This window comes from Notothenia coriiceps, unplaced genomic scaffold (assembly GCF_000735185.1).
Source record: "Notothenia coriiceps isolate Sejong01 unplaced genomic scaffold, NC01 NC01_scaffold00032523, whole genome shotgun sequence".
In the NCBI taxonomy this organism is placed as follows: domain Eukaryota; kingdom Metazoa; phylum Chordata; class Actinopteri; order Perciformes; family Nototheniidae; genus Notothenia; species Notothenia coriiceps.
In genome coordinates, this window is record NW_011365224.1 from 256,161 (window position 1) to 272,178 (window position 16,018).

The following is a 16,018-nucleotide window of genomic DNA, read 5'->3' on the forward strand; positions in this document are numbered from 1 at the left end:
AGATTGAATTTGGGATATCACTATACTCTGTGCCAGTTGTAGTACAGTTGTTATTGAACAGGAGTAGTCTATGGTGGATGTGGACAAGGCATTAGATGTTTGATGAATTTAAAGATGCTTCTCTGTCAACGTCTATGGTCAACTTCCTAAGGAATAGCCTAGGATTGATGGAAAAACCTGACAAACCACTTGACTCCAGAAGATGGCAGTAATGCAACACTGACGATGCCATCTACCGTCAAACCTCCAAGAAGAAGTAGTAGAAGCTCATCTCAGACCAGAGTCGAGTACATTAAATAACCTTAGCTAATCGTGGACACAATTGTAAACAGTTATCTGTCATCAAGCAAAGGGCGTATCGGTAAGGTTTGAACAAATAATGCTTTTCTCAAAATAACTAATTGACAGAGTCGCGATGCGCTGGTTGCTAAGCTGCAGCTATGGAAGCTGGCGGGGTACCGAGCTAACTGAACTCACAATGCAGATGTTGCATTACACATACTGTTGTTAACTTATTGGCTTGAGCGTACCTGTCTAAACGAGTTCAACCTAACCAGTGTATGACCATAACAAGCATTCAAACTTGTACCTTAGTAAGTTCATATTTGCCTGTGTAAACAACAACAAACAACACAGTTAGCTGCAACTTATAAACATGCCGTCCAAACTACCAGTAGCTATTTGCTGTCAGCATTGACGTATTCTTTTAACTTGCTATGAGCCATTTCAGGAAATGTTGAAAGGAGAGGAGAGTAACTCTGGAAACTGGCTCAATTCATTAAATTGACGCAAAATGTGTAATAATCAAATTGGTTGTTAAGTATTTTTACCTGTTTAATGTAAATAAACTCTATTTGCAGACGTTTGCATAACCTTTTCTCTGTAAATGTGGTCTGTTAAATGTTACAATTGAATACATTAAACACAACAAAACACAAAATAATTATTTACAGAAGGGCTATTGTATTGATGTTGCACACTGACCTGTCAGTAGAGAAGTTATTTGTAGATAATTCATGGAAGCAGCACTGAGTGAATAATTCATCCTCTCCTCTACAACCGAGTTGAACTGTTATTTTCCATCAAGACACTAAATGTATTATTAAAAAGTAACGCAGTGGTAAAAAAAGTTTTATGTTTACAAGATGATCTGTGTCCCTTCACTTTTTCAGCCTAAGTTGGGGTCCGTTCTTGTTGTTAACCTACCTGTAGTCTTGTCTTTGCCATGACATAACCTGAACTCAGATCTTGTCAGTTACCTACTCACTCTCTATTTTTTCAGAAAGACCAGCATGAGCAGTTTCAGTAGACCCGACACACACAGGACAACATCAACCACCACCAGGTCAACACACCTTGGAGCATCAAAGTCTGACCTGGAGAGAGATTCAGGCTTCTCAGGTTTGAAATAATCACGAATGATACACCTTTAAGTTTGTCCAGATGTATGTTTTTGACAGGGTAGTGATGTTAGTATGTTAAAAACTAGATATATTTGTATATGTTATTAGCATTTCCTTGAGTTAGAAAAAAATCGATTCATTTACAAGGTCAACCCTAATAACATATAGGGATTTAGGTCATCCTGTATTGGGTCACATTTTTATTTGATTCTTTGCACTATTAAGGCTTACTCATCATGTTTGTGGTATCTTTTTCCAGACGCTATAGAGCGGCTTATCTACATCTGCCAATATTTTCATAGTACTAATGTTCTGCCCCACTTGTATTACACAATACATGACGAGACTAATATGCTAGTCTCCTCCTTTTCAGATGCCAGCTCCGAGTACCTCAGTACAGTCGATCTGACTGACTCCAAAGATGCAAGTAGAAATGGGACGATAGTCAACCGTGACGCGACAGGTCCCCAGGTGGCTGTGATGGGAGGCTCCTATGCTGGACTCTCTCCACTAATCATCATGAATAACTTTGTCTTACATCAGGTAAAATATAGCAATATAGGTCTTGTTCTGTGAGTGAAAATTATGTACATTGTAATTTGACAGTTTTTTTAGGAAATGGAATGTTGCACTGTTTTTAATGTTTTTTTCATTGAATATGTGCTCCTTGTATGTAATAAATACTGTATTATTGGTATTATACTATAGCTCATAGCATGATATTTAAAGTTGTTTTTTCTCTTTAGTCATCTCCACTGGCTCCAGCAGAAAATCAGTGGGGCTTTCCTTCTCTCTTGGAAGTGATGCCTCAGTCACAGGTGGTTCTTCTTCAACCCATGGTATCAAATGGTAGCAGCAGCAGCAACAGCTCCTCAAAGACTGGCTCTGAAAATATACAAAAACCAAAAAGCTACATGCCCATCCTCAAGTCTTATCCAAGAATTGCCCGCCAACCGGCGGCCTTGCACACAAAGAGAATAGGATCCTCCAAGGTGAGGGTGAGTTCAACGTCAGGATATGAGAAGCGCCAGAGGAGGCACCACCACGGCCACAAGCTCCACAGCTCCCCCATCCCAGAGCCAGCACCGCACACTACAATCAAACCCATCTCAAACTTTGAATCAGCTAACCACCAATCACAGCCAGCCGAGGGTCAGGAGTCTCTCTCCCTGCTGACAGGGGCCAACTCTCTGCTCCCCTACACAGATGAATTCAGGACAGATACTGACAGTAACAGAATCGATGTGGACCAGGAAGACGCGCTCTCATTGGATTGTAACAAACTGAAGCGTTTCAGCAATACCTACAACATTCTCAACAAATCTGGCTTGCTGGGGATCACCCTGCGCACAAAGCAGCTGATGAAGGAGAATAAGCGCACCCAAGGCCAGCTGCAGCAGCTTCAGGAGCAGACATCTCTGCTGCTGGAGACTCTGGGCAGCAGAGACCCTCAGCTCTGGACTAAACTGCTGCTCTCTGTGCAGCACACAGACAAGGAGCAAAGTGGGGATAAAGCTCAGAGAGTCCTGGCGTAATACATATCGCAGAACATGACCAGCATTTTGTGACCTATTAGGAGGTCACAAAATGAAAACCTGGATCTCAAATATTTAAGATGAAGGCTGTCTTTGGGTAATATACTGTAACTACAGTATACCATTTAAATAAAAAAAACAATAACTTAACCAGATTCTTAATGCATTTATCCAAACAGTACAGATCATCTTAACCTTCAGAACTATTGATCTGATTTGGAGCTGAAGCACAAATAAATATAAAGTTAAACTGAGTTGAGAAGCATGCTTACATTTCAAACCCTTGCCTATAATGAATTTATTTCAAAAATAGCAAGTTTATCTTGCAATAGAGCTATGGCCTTTATATTTTTGAACTCCTAATTGCATAAAATGCATGTGTAGATCACATATGCGGGCACATGGGGCCATCCCCAATACTCGCCCTGAATGTAATTTCTGTAGAGAAAATATTAGCATAATTTTTAAACCCGGTGTGGATACATGTGGCCTGTATTTAAATTTTCTTTTAATGAGCTAAGTAGATTAGCAGAGGCCTCCTTTGTAAGAAAGCTTCTCAAACAACAGCTGGATGGCTCGCAGTGAGAGTTTAGGGGCTGGAAGAACCATCACATTTTTGTTACTTGGTGTTATTATATTTATTTGTAAAAAGGTTTCTGATCAATACAATATCTGTGTGAACACTTAAAAAACCAAGCACATTAGAACAAGTTTTCTATTGTTCACTTCTCAAGCAATTCCTTTTTTTCTAAATATATCTTTTAAGAGTTACGTAGGAATGAGCAAAAGCTAAAACTGTAGCAGGTGAAGTGCAGTAGCCATATATCCTCTCTTAACTTTGCCTATGTTGCTGCCATTTTCATTCCTACTGCTTAAGCTTACATATTCATTGAAACTATTAAAATAAAAAATAGTTTCATATTACTGACTCTTGCACTTTAGTTATAAGATTACTGACAGCTTTTTGGATGCACTTGTATCCCTAAAAGAGTGTTCTGTGTTGATGAAGCGATCTTATGATGTTTTCCGGATGCCTGTGCCTTTTTGAATGTATTAATGTTTGCACTTTATATCCTCGCTTGAGCAGCTTAGGGTGTAAGCTTATAAAATATTTATAGGTATCCAAAGAATGAATGCTCTTCTCTTAAACAAAATCAAATCCTGGAGAGGTTAAGCACTAAGATTTGATATAGAAAGAACTGCATGAAGATAACTTGAATGTTTAATTGTTCCATTTTAAACATTAAGTCAAGCTTTGTTGTTGTATTATTTATTTCAGTGACAGTATGCTACTATGTCAATGTTTTCTTTACTTGTACAGTTGTAAAACTAAGAAATACTTATTTAATCATTAACTTTTCATTACTGTTCTTGTTGGAGGAGCGTTCTGTCTTTTCTTTAGCAAATGTCACTATAATGTCATAAAACTGTTAAACTGTTGAAAGACTGTGTACTCTCAGTCAATGTGTTCACTCAGAATGTGTATGTTTACAAAGAAAGAACTGCTGCTTGATGTGATCTGAATATCTTTATTAATATAACATTAATAGACAAAATAGCTTTAAAAAGTATATTTATTAATATCCGAAACATATTTGACAGGTTGTGGAATATGTCACAAGCTGTAGTAGCAGCATAACAGTTGAAAGTCCTTAATATTGTTATACAGAGGGCCCTATCGTAAGCGGTGTAGTGAATACCTCATCTTTGGGGTCATCTGTAAGCATATATGGCACATTGTGAATAATACCCTGGATAATAATATGGTAGTCATCTTCACATTTGCCCTACTCATTCTAAATAAGGAGCTTCACTGTTCTACTACATTCATCTGAGTAGAATTCAGGCTCAACATGTGAGGTTTTATTTTCAGTACAATGGTTTCTAGCACGGCAGTTTATGCTTTAGTCACATACTGTAGTTTCCTTATCTGCTAGCCCTTAACGTCAAAGAAAATGATTATTGGGAAAACTACTGTAATTTTCCTGAATGGCACATTGTAGCATCCTAATCTACAAGGAAGTGTGGAAGAACAACACACATGACTGGTAATCTCAGAGCACCGCGTGGCGCATGGCATTGAAATCAATAGCATGATATCAAAATGCAAAGCTGTAAATGCATGCCCCTGCAAAGCCATCTAAAACTACTGGAAGTCCCAAATGACCCACTCATTAGTCTTAATATTGCCTTGTCGAAAGCTACTTAAAGTATACACTTACACTATGCACTTATTCACATCAATATATGGCTCCTGTCCTTAAGGGAATTTGTGCTAACAGCTTACTATTTCACAAACGACTTTAAAGGTCATAAGTATCCATTTTATATTCACCACGTGGATCCCAAAAAAAGCATTTCTACAAATTGTGCCACTTGTGACCTATTAAGAGCTTTTGATATGACGTTCGGTTTTCACTCAGTCTTGCTTATGTTGATCTGTGTCTTCAGAGCACGTCTCCGCAGTCTGCACAGGTAGGATAAGGCCAAGGATCCAGCGGGTTCCAAACACATCCTTTAGGTTGGATCTCCAGGGGCTGCGGTTCTCCACCAGCTGCCCCCTCTGCATCTGACACCAGGTCTGCCCCCGGGCCACCAGCAGCACCTGCTGGCAACAGAAGCCCGCACAGACCAGCCCGATGCCCAGCCACACATACAGCATCAGCACCAGGAACAACTGCAATCCTGAGACTGTTCCTGTGGGGGACATTTCATCAGAATCAGAATCAAGTTCCACTTGGGGTAGTAATACAAAATCTAAAATGTCTTAACATTTAAATTTAAAATTTCAATGGCATGATATCCAAAACATGTTTTTTGAGCTGGAATATGAAATGATAAAAAAATGTAATTACAAAAATACTTCAAGAAAACTAAGGGTTAATATTGTGAGAGAGGCTTGCAGAGATCAGGACTTAGAGTGTCCTTACTTGTTATTGTGCATTGTAAGTCTTTTGGAGAACAAACTCTATTTTGGTGGTTGTATCTGACAGTTATTTTTTTATATTTGAAATGGTCCAGAAACACCATTGTTTTCAGGGAGTCAGCCTGAATCTTAAAGTATCAGCTCTAATTGGATTTGGATTGGATTAAACAACTCACCTGTGAAGAAGTAACCAGTGGAGAGGGGGAGAAGAGTGAGGAAGGTCAGCGGGTTCTCAAAGGAGATGGAGTACTCCACTGTTAGAAAGGCCACACCAAGAACCAAGGAGTACAAACAAGTGCATGATGTGTAGATGCAGAACATGATGAAGTAGCGCATGTTTTTGTTGCCAATGCAGTTCCCAGTGAAAAAGCAGTGGTGATCCCTCTTGAGGATAACCTTCTTACACAGTTTACAGAAGTGGCGACCGTTGAGGAGGTAGTGTGCGTCCACTTTGTCCGAGCAGTGTGCCGAACACACAGGAACCACAATCTCGTTGGCACTCTCAGCAGGATATGTAATAGTCATTATGTAATTTCCCAGTGCGTTGAACATCAAGAAAAGGAAAACAACTGTGTGAAGAGTTGTAGACCCCGTCAGTGATGTGTCGGCGTTTGGGAAGATTGTTGGGATGAAGAAGCAGAAGTGCAAAATGAAGGTGACTGCTGTAGCCATGAAGAAGTAGGCAGGTGCCATGGCATTGAGGAGCCTCAGTTTCAACATCCTGGTGAACATATCTGTGAGAGAGTGAAGACAGAGGAAACAGACGTTTATCATAAAGTCTTAGAAAACTGCTAGAAGCTCTGCGGAGCGATTATGTTGCATCAACAAAATGTATTCTGTCTTGTTTAGGTAAAAGGAAACAACTTGCTCTATTGAGTAATCAACAATTGAGAGCTATTAACCCTGACAATTATAAGAAATAAAATCAAAATTAATACATTCATTTACACTTTTCAAGAAATACATAACATCATACAAGTGCAAAATCATTCAAAAACGTTGCCTATTTTATAATATACTAAAACAAATTATTTTCTTATTATGGCTTTCACAGATTACTTAAAAAAGTTCTGATGGAAATACACAGATAAAAGATGACTCTTTACAATTGTTTGAAAGTAGCACATCTCCTACTAGATCTTTTGAAAAACTGTGTGATCTGGTTGCTCCTTTAAAAAAGACATTGTAAGTGTGCTGCTGAGAAGAAAAAAAAACTAATTTCTCTGCAAAGTAGGGTCTAGGGATACGGGGCCATTGAGAATACCAAGAATATCTCATAATTTTGTCTGTGATCTACTAACTTACATGATTGACAGATGTGCAAATCACAGAGAACCAAAACAAAAAATGAAGGAAGGAAGGAGCTCCCACAGAGTAAAGCTAAAAATGGTTCTTCATGCTCATACTGTATAGGAAAACACTATTTAGGCCAATGGATGCCCTAGATAAGCACACACAGCAGCAACAATGAAGGACTATCGCAGTTTCCTCTGCTCCGTGTTTGCTGTTTTCTTCAGAAATGATGTAGTAGTCAATCATGCATTTCCCACGAATACGCAGTTACAGCTGTGATGGTGTCCAGGCTGCCTACCTGCAGATGAAGGACGGAGGAGCTGTCCTTTCAGCACCGCGGAGCCTCGGCTCGCAGCTCCGCACGTTCATTCAAACGCACTGAAGGTGTTGTTGAGCCACATCGAGGTCCTCCTTTCATTATTCAAGTGTCTGCTTATTTTTCTAGCGCCACCTGTTGGTCTGGATGCGTCTGTGTTTTTACCTTCTCTGGTTTTCCTGACTTATAACTGGCTGGATAGTTCAATCAGACCCAGCACGAATTTGACGTACAAGTCATTTAAAAACAAACATGTCTCTTTTTCTGTCAAAACATTTCACAAAACTCTTTCACCTATCTATTAACCACGTCTGTACATGTGTAGACCTCTCGTGTTTTTATTTGATTGTTGACAGTATGAAGAGATATTCAGATAATTTACTCAAGTATAACAGAAAAACACTCTTTTAAAATACTTCCTAATAGGAAAAAGTGTCACAAATTTGTAAAAAATAAATATATAATTCAAAAGCTTCACATTTTTGTTAAATCATTCGTTATTACAGTATGTTACATCATATTGTTATAGATGGCTCATTTAATCTAACATATAGGCCAAACAACTATTTGTTTGGTCTTCCTGGGCTAAGTTTAGGACAATGCATGAAAGACATGTTTCCAGTAGGTGGCAATGTATCCTCAATTATTTTACCTTCAAATATGTGCTGTCAGATGAGTAATATACGTTTATTTTTATTTTTGCTTTACTCAGCAAGCATAACAAATCCTCACTCTCCTTACCTTTTGTTGTCTCACCGCCTTAATCATTCTGCTGGCATCTTTCAGTGAAATACATAATAATACTTTAATCACCAGGGGAAACAAACAGTTAATATTAACAGATAATTATATAATAATCAATTGGTATATCCTAAAAATGGTATTAGCCTAAAACACGACATCGTAGTTATAGTATAACATGACGCCCCCTTAGCATCCGTAGAGGCAGGTGTTTAATTGTCAGACGGTCCCTGAGTAGGTGGGAGTTTCTCTTGTTTCTTGGTGTTGGAGAAAAACACAGCAGCACCCCCATTATCGCCAGACGCCAGCGATCAGGGAGCTTTCTGAGGTGAGCGATGTGGTTTTGTTTTTTTAAAGTCATGTGTTCGTGTTGTGATCTGAAAGCGATGTGGAGGTGGTTTATTATGATATGTATGGCGCAATCGTTTTCATCAAGTTACAGGGGTGGAGGAAGAAGGTGGGTGTGCAGCAGACTGTTGTGAGTGCTGCAGTAAGCGAGGGGACAGAGTCGCTTAAATCTGTCTGGTTGATGAGAGAACCACTAATTTGTTTCTATTAAAAGATCCCGATGTTAGCCTGAAGTGAAATGGAAACGTTAAAGGGCTCCCTCATCCTGGCACAGGGATGTTGTTGCTCCGTTAGGATGAAGAGGTTTCTGGCAACGTGTCAGAGTATACACACTAAACACATTCCTTTTTCTCACTACACCTATTGTTCCTCATGGAGTCAGATGGGTGGAAGACCTTAAAAAAAACGAACTGCTTTTGGATTACCCATTGGAGTAATAATATTCAAACATAATCATATTTAGGCTTCCTTTAGGCAGGCTGTGACCATGGTATCTTCTCTATGACTGTCATGTTTTGTGTATTTTTTTTTACAAACAGAATGCTTTTAAATGTATACCTGACCTGTTGAATCAATGCTAAATCTACTGGATATTTAGCAGTTTTTAGCACCATCTCACCGGCTCTTCCTAAAATAGCATTTAGAATATACTTCTGAGGTAAACTGAGGTCACATTTCTGCGCACCCTTTATTTTGTTATGACAAAAACTAATGATGGTGTTTTGGGAATGTGCTCAAACATCTATGTAATTGTATTTTGTATTTGTAATTAATTATCCGATTTAAAACTAATGTGGAATTCATAATGCTATTTGCAACTGCTGCCATATGTACCTGACTGTGTTGAGGAGGAGGTGGCCTTTAAAATGTCAGCTTCCTAATAAGTGTTTGACATTTTACCTTGTCACTCATGCGTAGCATTTGTCTGACACATGCTGAAGAATTTCATGCCATATAGTGAGAAAAAAAATCTAAAAAAGAAAGGTCTTGTTTCTAGTGGAAAGTAATATTTAATAATAGTTTAATGAGAATGCTGAGATGTTTAGCCTTTTAAAGAAAATACATTTTGAGGCATTTCAAGAAATATTTCTTAAATACTACAATAGTGTCATGGCTTTAAATTCACTCTTTGGCATTAGCAATCCCTTCAGGTTTGAAATGTCACTACAAAAAGTTAGTATAGTTGTAATACTGGTAACTAATTGGAATCATAATGATCAATTGGACACACACTACAACTTTTTACCACAACCTTTTCATTATACAGGTGGTGAGGTTTTAATAATATATATTTGTCTGTGCAGGTAGACCCCTTCATAATAATAATAGATGTATTGAACGTGTAAAGGACGTGTTTGACTGAGGTGCACAACATAAATGAAGTGCTGATATCGTGATAATCACTTTATATTTTGAGCTTGCATTTCAAAAGCAGTACAAAGTCTCTCAAGAATATTGAGCAAATTAATTCTGGTCACCTTCAAGTATCACACAGACATTAACATTTCAGGAGACTCTAATCTGAGATTTAAAAAAAGAGCTTGCAGTACGAAGATGGATCCCGTGTACATTTACAGCATTAAACAGCTGCTGAACGGTCACACAGGCAGAGGACGATAGAAATTTGCAGATTTGATAGAAGTATGCACAAGCCTCTTTCCATGGATCTTCTTTGTCTGGTTTGTTTGTTTTTTCTGTGTTTGTTACAACACCTTGGGAAGGGGGACAGCTCCAGCTGCAGGGGATTATCAAACAGTAAAAAAAGGGAAGTTGTTGCACAAAGATCTTTTGTGGTGCAAAGCGTCAAAATCCCATAAACCGCCCTATCTCACATGGAAAATGGGTAAAGACAAAGACTTAACACTGTACAGGGGAATCATTTCACTTAGGTTTAGGCTCCAGGAACGTCAAATATAGAAGCCATTTGAGGTTTAAGCATTATTTGATGCTTGGCCTTATTGGAAAAGTATTTTAGTTACATTAAAACTCAATCTTAAAATGTTTTTGAAACATAGGAGGTTTATTTTTGTTAGGCTGAGGACTAAGGACAGCAACCAAAAACCTTTCGATATGTATATTTATTATATTTATTGATTTATATATTGATTTTAGTGTCATTTGTTACTTCATGTTTTGTTGTGTTGATATGCAAGGGGTTGATATAAAAAAACAAATATGAAATTAATAAAAATCTTCAATAACTTTATAGTTATTTCTGCATTGCAATATTAATGCTTCTACAGTAGTAATATATCCCAGTACATGAGATAAATATTCAGTAGTGGCTTTTAACACATTAAAGAATGACAGTTAGCTCTACATGTGAGCCCAGACTGTCTGAGAGGAACAACCCACTCTGTTAACAGATTGCACCCTGTGTAGCACCTAACACACACACACACACACACACACACACACACACACACACACACACACACACACACACACACACACACACACACACACACACACACACACACACACACACTGTTGTGAGATGTGATGTGCAGCAGGTGTATGTGCCGTACATCCAAGATTGCATCGTTCAGTTAATGAGACATATTACTGTGACTCATCCCCTCAGCCACATGTCATCCGGCTGCTAAATCAAAATGTCAGTAAACACGTTGGTGAAAGCCTCTTGACAGAAAGTCGAAAACAAACAGATTATTAGAACAAAACAACGACTACTGTGCAACCTCCATTTGTATTCTGCCTGCCATCATACCACAGCCGTTCTGTAGCATAGTCTGGGCTTTGTTATTTGTATCTCTTTGGTGAAGAGTTGGCTCCCTGCTATTTGAGATTCCTGCTGTGAATTTCCTTGCTATTCCACAGGGGTCCATCCCAGTGATACTGACGCATTCAGCATTGTAACTGTTGTATCGCTCACAGCCACTCACCAGCAAAGAGCACATTGCCATATGCCTACTGTAACACCAGGAACGAGATATAGATATTCACAGCCATATGCAGATGTCAGACTATCTTATGCTCTCACATGATACTCTGCCTTTTGTACATGCACTGCAGGCCAATGATTGCCATTTGATATCTCTGCAGGAGATCTTTTTTGTAGTGCATAACTTCCTGTAGGTCTCAGACTTCGACAATCAGTCAACTCATTGATTAGTTATCGTTGGCTTTGTAACTGGGCACTAAGATATGTCAACATGGGCTCTGGGAACTTACTACAGACACTTTTCAGTATGCTGTATCATTTTATGGATGAAATAATTAAGAGAAAATGTGGGGTTTAAATTGATGTCCTACATTCCAAACATAATTGCCTCCCAATAATTGAATTACATGAAAATTAGCTTACAGAAACCTGGCAAATGTTAACAGTCTTAGCATTTCGGGTTGTTTTTTTCATCATAAAAAGACCAACACTAAGCAAACATGGTTGTTGAGAAGAGAATAATGATTTCTCATCAGCTATCTCGCAAATATGACATACTGTAGTAACCTGCTGTCTGCTTTAAACTGTATTATCACTCAATTGTAATGTAACTGAAGTTTACTTTCATATGGTACTAAAACAAATGGGTTCCAATGGCTTCTTTGGAATATGATTGGTGTTTGTATAATATCAAGGAGTGTAATTCACAAAAATCTAGGTACAAAGTTATTGTAAAGAAGCATTTATAGAAACAACTTATTTTGAAGAGCAGAGATTTATCTGAATCAATCTATTAAGATGTCAGTGTTTTTACTTTTTTGTAGATGTGGGGGTCTCAGGCGCATTTTCAGGATCAGCTCCTGCACTGGGAGGAAACTTCCAGAAACTCATAGTTATGCAACAGAGACACATATTATGTGAGTCAGGTTTTACTGAAGCCTTCACTGATGTCAGATGTAATGAGGAACGACCCAGTCCACAGCAGCAGGGCAGACACACAGCGATCCCCAATGAGCATGTGCAGCCAGACAGGAAGCAGATGTGAGGTTTGATGATCTCTGCTAGTGTGTGCAGTCATCACCCCAGTCATGCTAAGGCTCTCTCACCCTTCAGAAAGGTGCTGGGGGGATGCTGCATTAGCTGTGAGCAGACACACCTTGGTGATCTCTGTTTGTGTTGTGTGATGGAGAGAGAGTGGGTATGAGAAGAGTACATCTCCTCCCTCCTCCACTGAGCAGGTGGTGAGCAGATTGTGCTAAAACCTCCGCCCCCTTTCCCCCTTCAGGCTGAATCTGATGAGGGTTTCCCATCCACATCCTCCAACACCAACCAAACCATGACAGCAGAGCCCTGTAGCTCCTGTGGAGTGCAAATAAGATGCACTCAAACATGGTCTTTCTATTTAAATAGGCTAAGATACTTTCAGAATAAAACAGCTGGTCGATATTTCAATACAATCCCTAGTAGTGGTCAGTTCATGTGGAGAGCAAAAGGGGCAGAACACAGCGACTAAAATGCAATCTTTAATCCCATCGGCTGTCACCTGAGGACGATGTAGCTTTTATCTAGTGTAAACTAAGCCTGTAAGCAACTGTAAGGTTGATAATGGGACTATAAATAATGACCGGTGCATGCTAGAGGACGATTGTCCCGATGGCTACAACAGAACCTCTACTGTGCTCACAGAGGTTTCATCTTAGTTAGACCCATATGTGCCGATGGGTTCATGCAGTACATTAGATGGAAATAAGTCTTAACCCTACAGTATAGCATACAATAATAACTTAGTCAACAGTATGATTCAGTTTATGTCCAAAGCTCTAATGTAACAATGCCTCAGTGTACAAAGCCAGGTCAATAAAGACAGAAAATCCCATTTTACCCCCATATAGGATGAGATGGAGCCATGTTGTTCAGCCATACATCACAAGCCCACTTCACCTACTGTATGTTCCTCTAGCAGGAAGCACATTTGCATCCAGGTTCCAAAGTTTTGTAGAAAACCTTCCCTGAAAAGTGAACGCTGTTTACGCAGGATATAATTAATGCTAAGGGCTTTATAATTAGACCTCATGTCTACAGGTACGTGTAATTTTCAGGTGTCCCTACTTGCCCTGTAGTTCATGTTCTGTAAGTGAATGAGAGCTGATAAGCTGGCACGGTCTCATTACATCCCTTGTGTGGTTTTGCAATTGCACTGTCAACTCTGGTTTGACGAAACACTATTAAGCCATCATTCAGCCTCTGATCCATGTGGATTATTGGAGGGCTTACCCGGAAACAAGAGTAGTAAATCCATCTCAGGTGCTCTTTGGTGTTGATGGAAAACTACAGGGGGACTAAATAATATAAACTCACAATGAAAAATTACTTCAACTGAAATATAGGGGTAAGCTAGTGAATAAAAACGCCTGGCAACCACAAGAGAAATAAAGAGATATTTAAAGCTGACATTATTTAAGCTAAATTGTGTTTACATTATTTTCTCTACCCGCTGTTGCCTTTTAAATATGTTCCCATGCCTCTCATCATACCACAAATTAGAGGTAATGTTACAGATCAGCTTCCACAAGTCTTCATCTCATCTCATGTCATGTCTCATGTTTTATTGGTTTGTTAACAGTCCATTAGAGACAGCTTGTTTCAATAGAATACCTTTTAAACACTAGGATTTCCATAATCAGGGCCTCAGTTTGAGATTAACATGCAGAGCACAGATAGTAATCACTCATGAATATTCTACCATCTCTGGGTCTTTCACATGACGTTGTTGGCAGGGGAACTGCAAACCTCTCTCTCCCATGCAGGTGTCGTGGCAGGGGGAAACGCCATGTTTAACAAGGCTGAAGTCAAGAGGGAAACAACAGCTCTGAGGCCATCACGCTTTTATTTATGGTGATTGAAAGTTGTCCTTGCTGGTAGTCTTTTATCTCACAGTGGTGGACAGTTGATACGGTGCAGAGGTTTTGAAGAAACTCAAGTTCACACTTTATTTATGGTTCATTTCTCTCTCATTCCCTCATGCAGGTAGAATCTTGATCCAACCGAGTTTCTGGAGAGAAATCTTTTCAGGGGTGCTGTGCTCCAAATGCTTTATGTTGTTGATTACGCTTGGGTAAAGCTATGAATTAATAACCAGTCCCTTTGAAACATGTTAACATATAAAGATGTTTCCTGTCATGGCTTTATATGAGATATCATAGATGCAGCTTCTTGTTTCAGCATTGGCTAAGCATTAAGGCTAAGCTAATTGGAATATGTCATGCTAAACAACAGTCACGTGGAGTTTTTGTTGTTGTTTTTTAGTTCTAATATTGTGAATTTTTTTTATACAGTATGTCTTCTCTTAATTGTAGGTCTTTGTATTGAATCATTGAATAGCTGTTGAAAAAAAGCATGTGCAATTATCAACATGTTATCATGTTTGCTCAAAGTCTGTGCAGTCTCAGAGATCTAATAGCGAGACTCAATGTTTTTTAACTCTTTATATGTAAAGCCAAAATGTGTTGTTGACACACCTACAATAACAATGCTCTTAAACAGTCAGCACAAAGGCTCCGGCAGCCTCTAATTCAAAAAAATTGGGAGGAAGTGCTGAGAGACTTCTGGATTGAATCGGGGTTTATTGCTTGTTATTGACTTTCTGACTTTCTGATTTACAGTTTAATTGTTTTGTCTGTGTTGCCTTAGGGATAGTGTCCTCTCTCTCTCACACACGCAGATACCTCAGCTGTTTTTATGGTGCAATGAGCTGATTAGCAGACCTGAGCTAGCTTTTTCCTCCCCTATTCTGCTTCTCTGACTCAACTCAGGTATATCTCATCACTGGCTCGCTGCCCCTGTACTGACTTCAGCATCTGTGATCATAATAGACCTACTGAGCACAGAGGGCAGATTTCACTCATGCTGCCAAAAGGAGGCACAACAAAAGCCAAACATCAGTTTGTAAGCTGCTGCGTTGGCTTGGAAGCCCCAGTCAGGGATGAGTGGGAGAGAAATGAGCAGAGGGAAAGGATTAGAAATACTTCGGATTTGCAGAGTTCAATAAGATGGAGAAGAAAAGGATAGCATGGGAGAACTGTGAGCATGTTTGAGTGTTTATATACGAGGGGTGAGACTGAAAGGCAGAATCTCCATGGAGTGATTAGTGGTTAAACTGCTGAGTCATGCTGTGACGTTTGTCCTAATGTTGTGTGAAACCTCAAGTCAGCCTGTATCCTCAGCATCCTGCTCTGTTCTGGAGTGGAGAGGAATAGTTTGACTATTAGCATCAACAGCCGGCAGCTTTCAGAGTGAATGACTCGTCTGATGCAGGAAGAAGAAGATGTCAATGAGCCGATAAAGGTCTGTTTAAGCTTCTGCATGTCTGATGTTGTTAGAGCTCCAGTTTACTTCCAGCTTATAGTGTTGTTTTGTGTGTGTGTGTGTGTGTGTGTGTGTGTGTGTGTGTGTGTGTGTGTGTGTGTGTGTGTGTGTGTGTGTGTGTGTGTGTGTGTGTGTGTAGTCGTCGTAGGTAGTGGAGTAGTGAGAGTGTGTGTGTGAGTGTGTGTGTGT

General features: G+C 39.3%; 3 protein-coding genes across 3 annotated transcripts in view; 2 read left to right on the forward strand and 1 right to left on the reverse strand.

The window, feature by feature from the left end:
• Nucleotides 1–245: 245 nt before the first annotated feature.
• Nucleotides 246–4,371, forward strand: cipca (CLOCK-interacting pacemaker a). Its single transcript, XM_010789112.1, has 4 exons — nt 246–361; nt 1,283–1,401; nt 1,777–1,946; nt 2,150–4,371. Exons 2-4 carry the CDS (start codon nt 1,293–1,295, stop codon nt 2,936–2,938), a joined length of 1,068 nt encoding a protein of 355 aa, XP_010787414.1. The 5' UTR covers nt 246–361; nt 1,283–1,292; the 3' UTR covers nt 2,939–4,371.
• Nucleotides 4,372–4,453: 82 nt separating this feature from the next.
• zdhhc22 (zDHHC palmitoyltransferase 22) lies at nt 4,454–7,539 on the reverse strand. The gene is made up of 3 exons (XM_010789111.1): nt 7,456–7,539; nt 6,041–6,598; nt 4,454–5,635 (listed from the first exon to the last, which is right to left on the reverse strand). The coding sequence occupies exons 2-3, from the start codon at nt 6,594–6,596 to the stop codon at nt 5,358–5,360; spliced, it is 834 nt and encodes a 277-aa protein (XP_010787413.1). The 5' UTR covers nt 6,597–6,598; nt 7,456–7,539; the 3' UTR covers nt 4,454–5,357.
• Nucleotides 7,540–8,464: 925 nt separating this feature from the next.
• The window catches only part of tmem63c (transmembrane protein 63C), a 20,470-nt gene continuing 12,916 nt past the window's right edge, over nt 8,465–16,018 (forward strand). The window contains exon 1 of the mRNA XM_010789134.1: nt 8,465–8,542. The gene's annotated coding sequence lies outside the window, so the exon portion shown is untranslated. The remainder of the gene's footprint in view (nt 8,543–16,018) is intronic.

What these genes read in the sequence shown, in the direction of transcription:
- cipca (XM_010789112.1), top strand. Translation starts at nt 1,293, where the DNA reads ATGAGCAGTTTCAGTAGACCCGACACACACAGGACAACATCAACCACC. An exon ending in GAGAGATTCAGGCTTCTCAG is followed by an intron (nt 1,402 to 1,776) that starts GTTTGAAATAAT and finishes CCTCCTTTTCAG; the next exon opens with ATGCCAGCTCCGAGTACCTC. An exon ending in ATAACTTTGTCTTACATCAG is followed by an intron (nt 1,947 to 2,149) that starts GTAAAATATAGC and finishes TTTTCTCTTTAG; the next exon opens with TCATCTCCACTGGCTCCAGC.
- zdhhc22 (XM_010789111.1), bottom strand. Translation starts at nt 6,596, where the DNA reads ATGTTCACCAGGATGTTGAAACTGAGGCTCCTCAATGCCATGGCACCT. An exon ending in CACTGGTTACTTCTTCACAG is followed by an intron (nt 5,636 to 6,040) that starts GTGAGTTGTTTA and finishes TGTCCCCCACAG; the next exon opens with GAACAGTCTCAGGATTGCAG.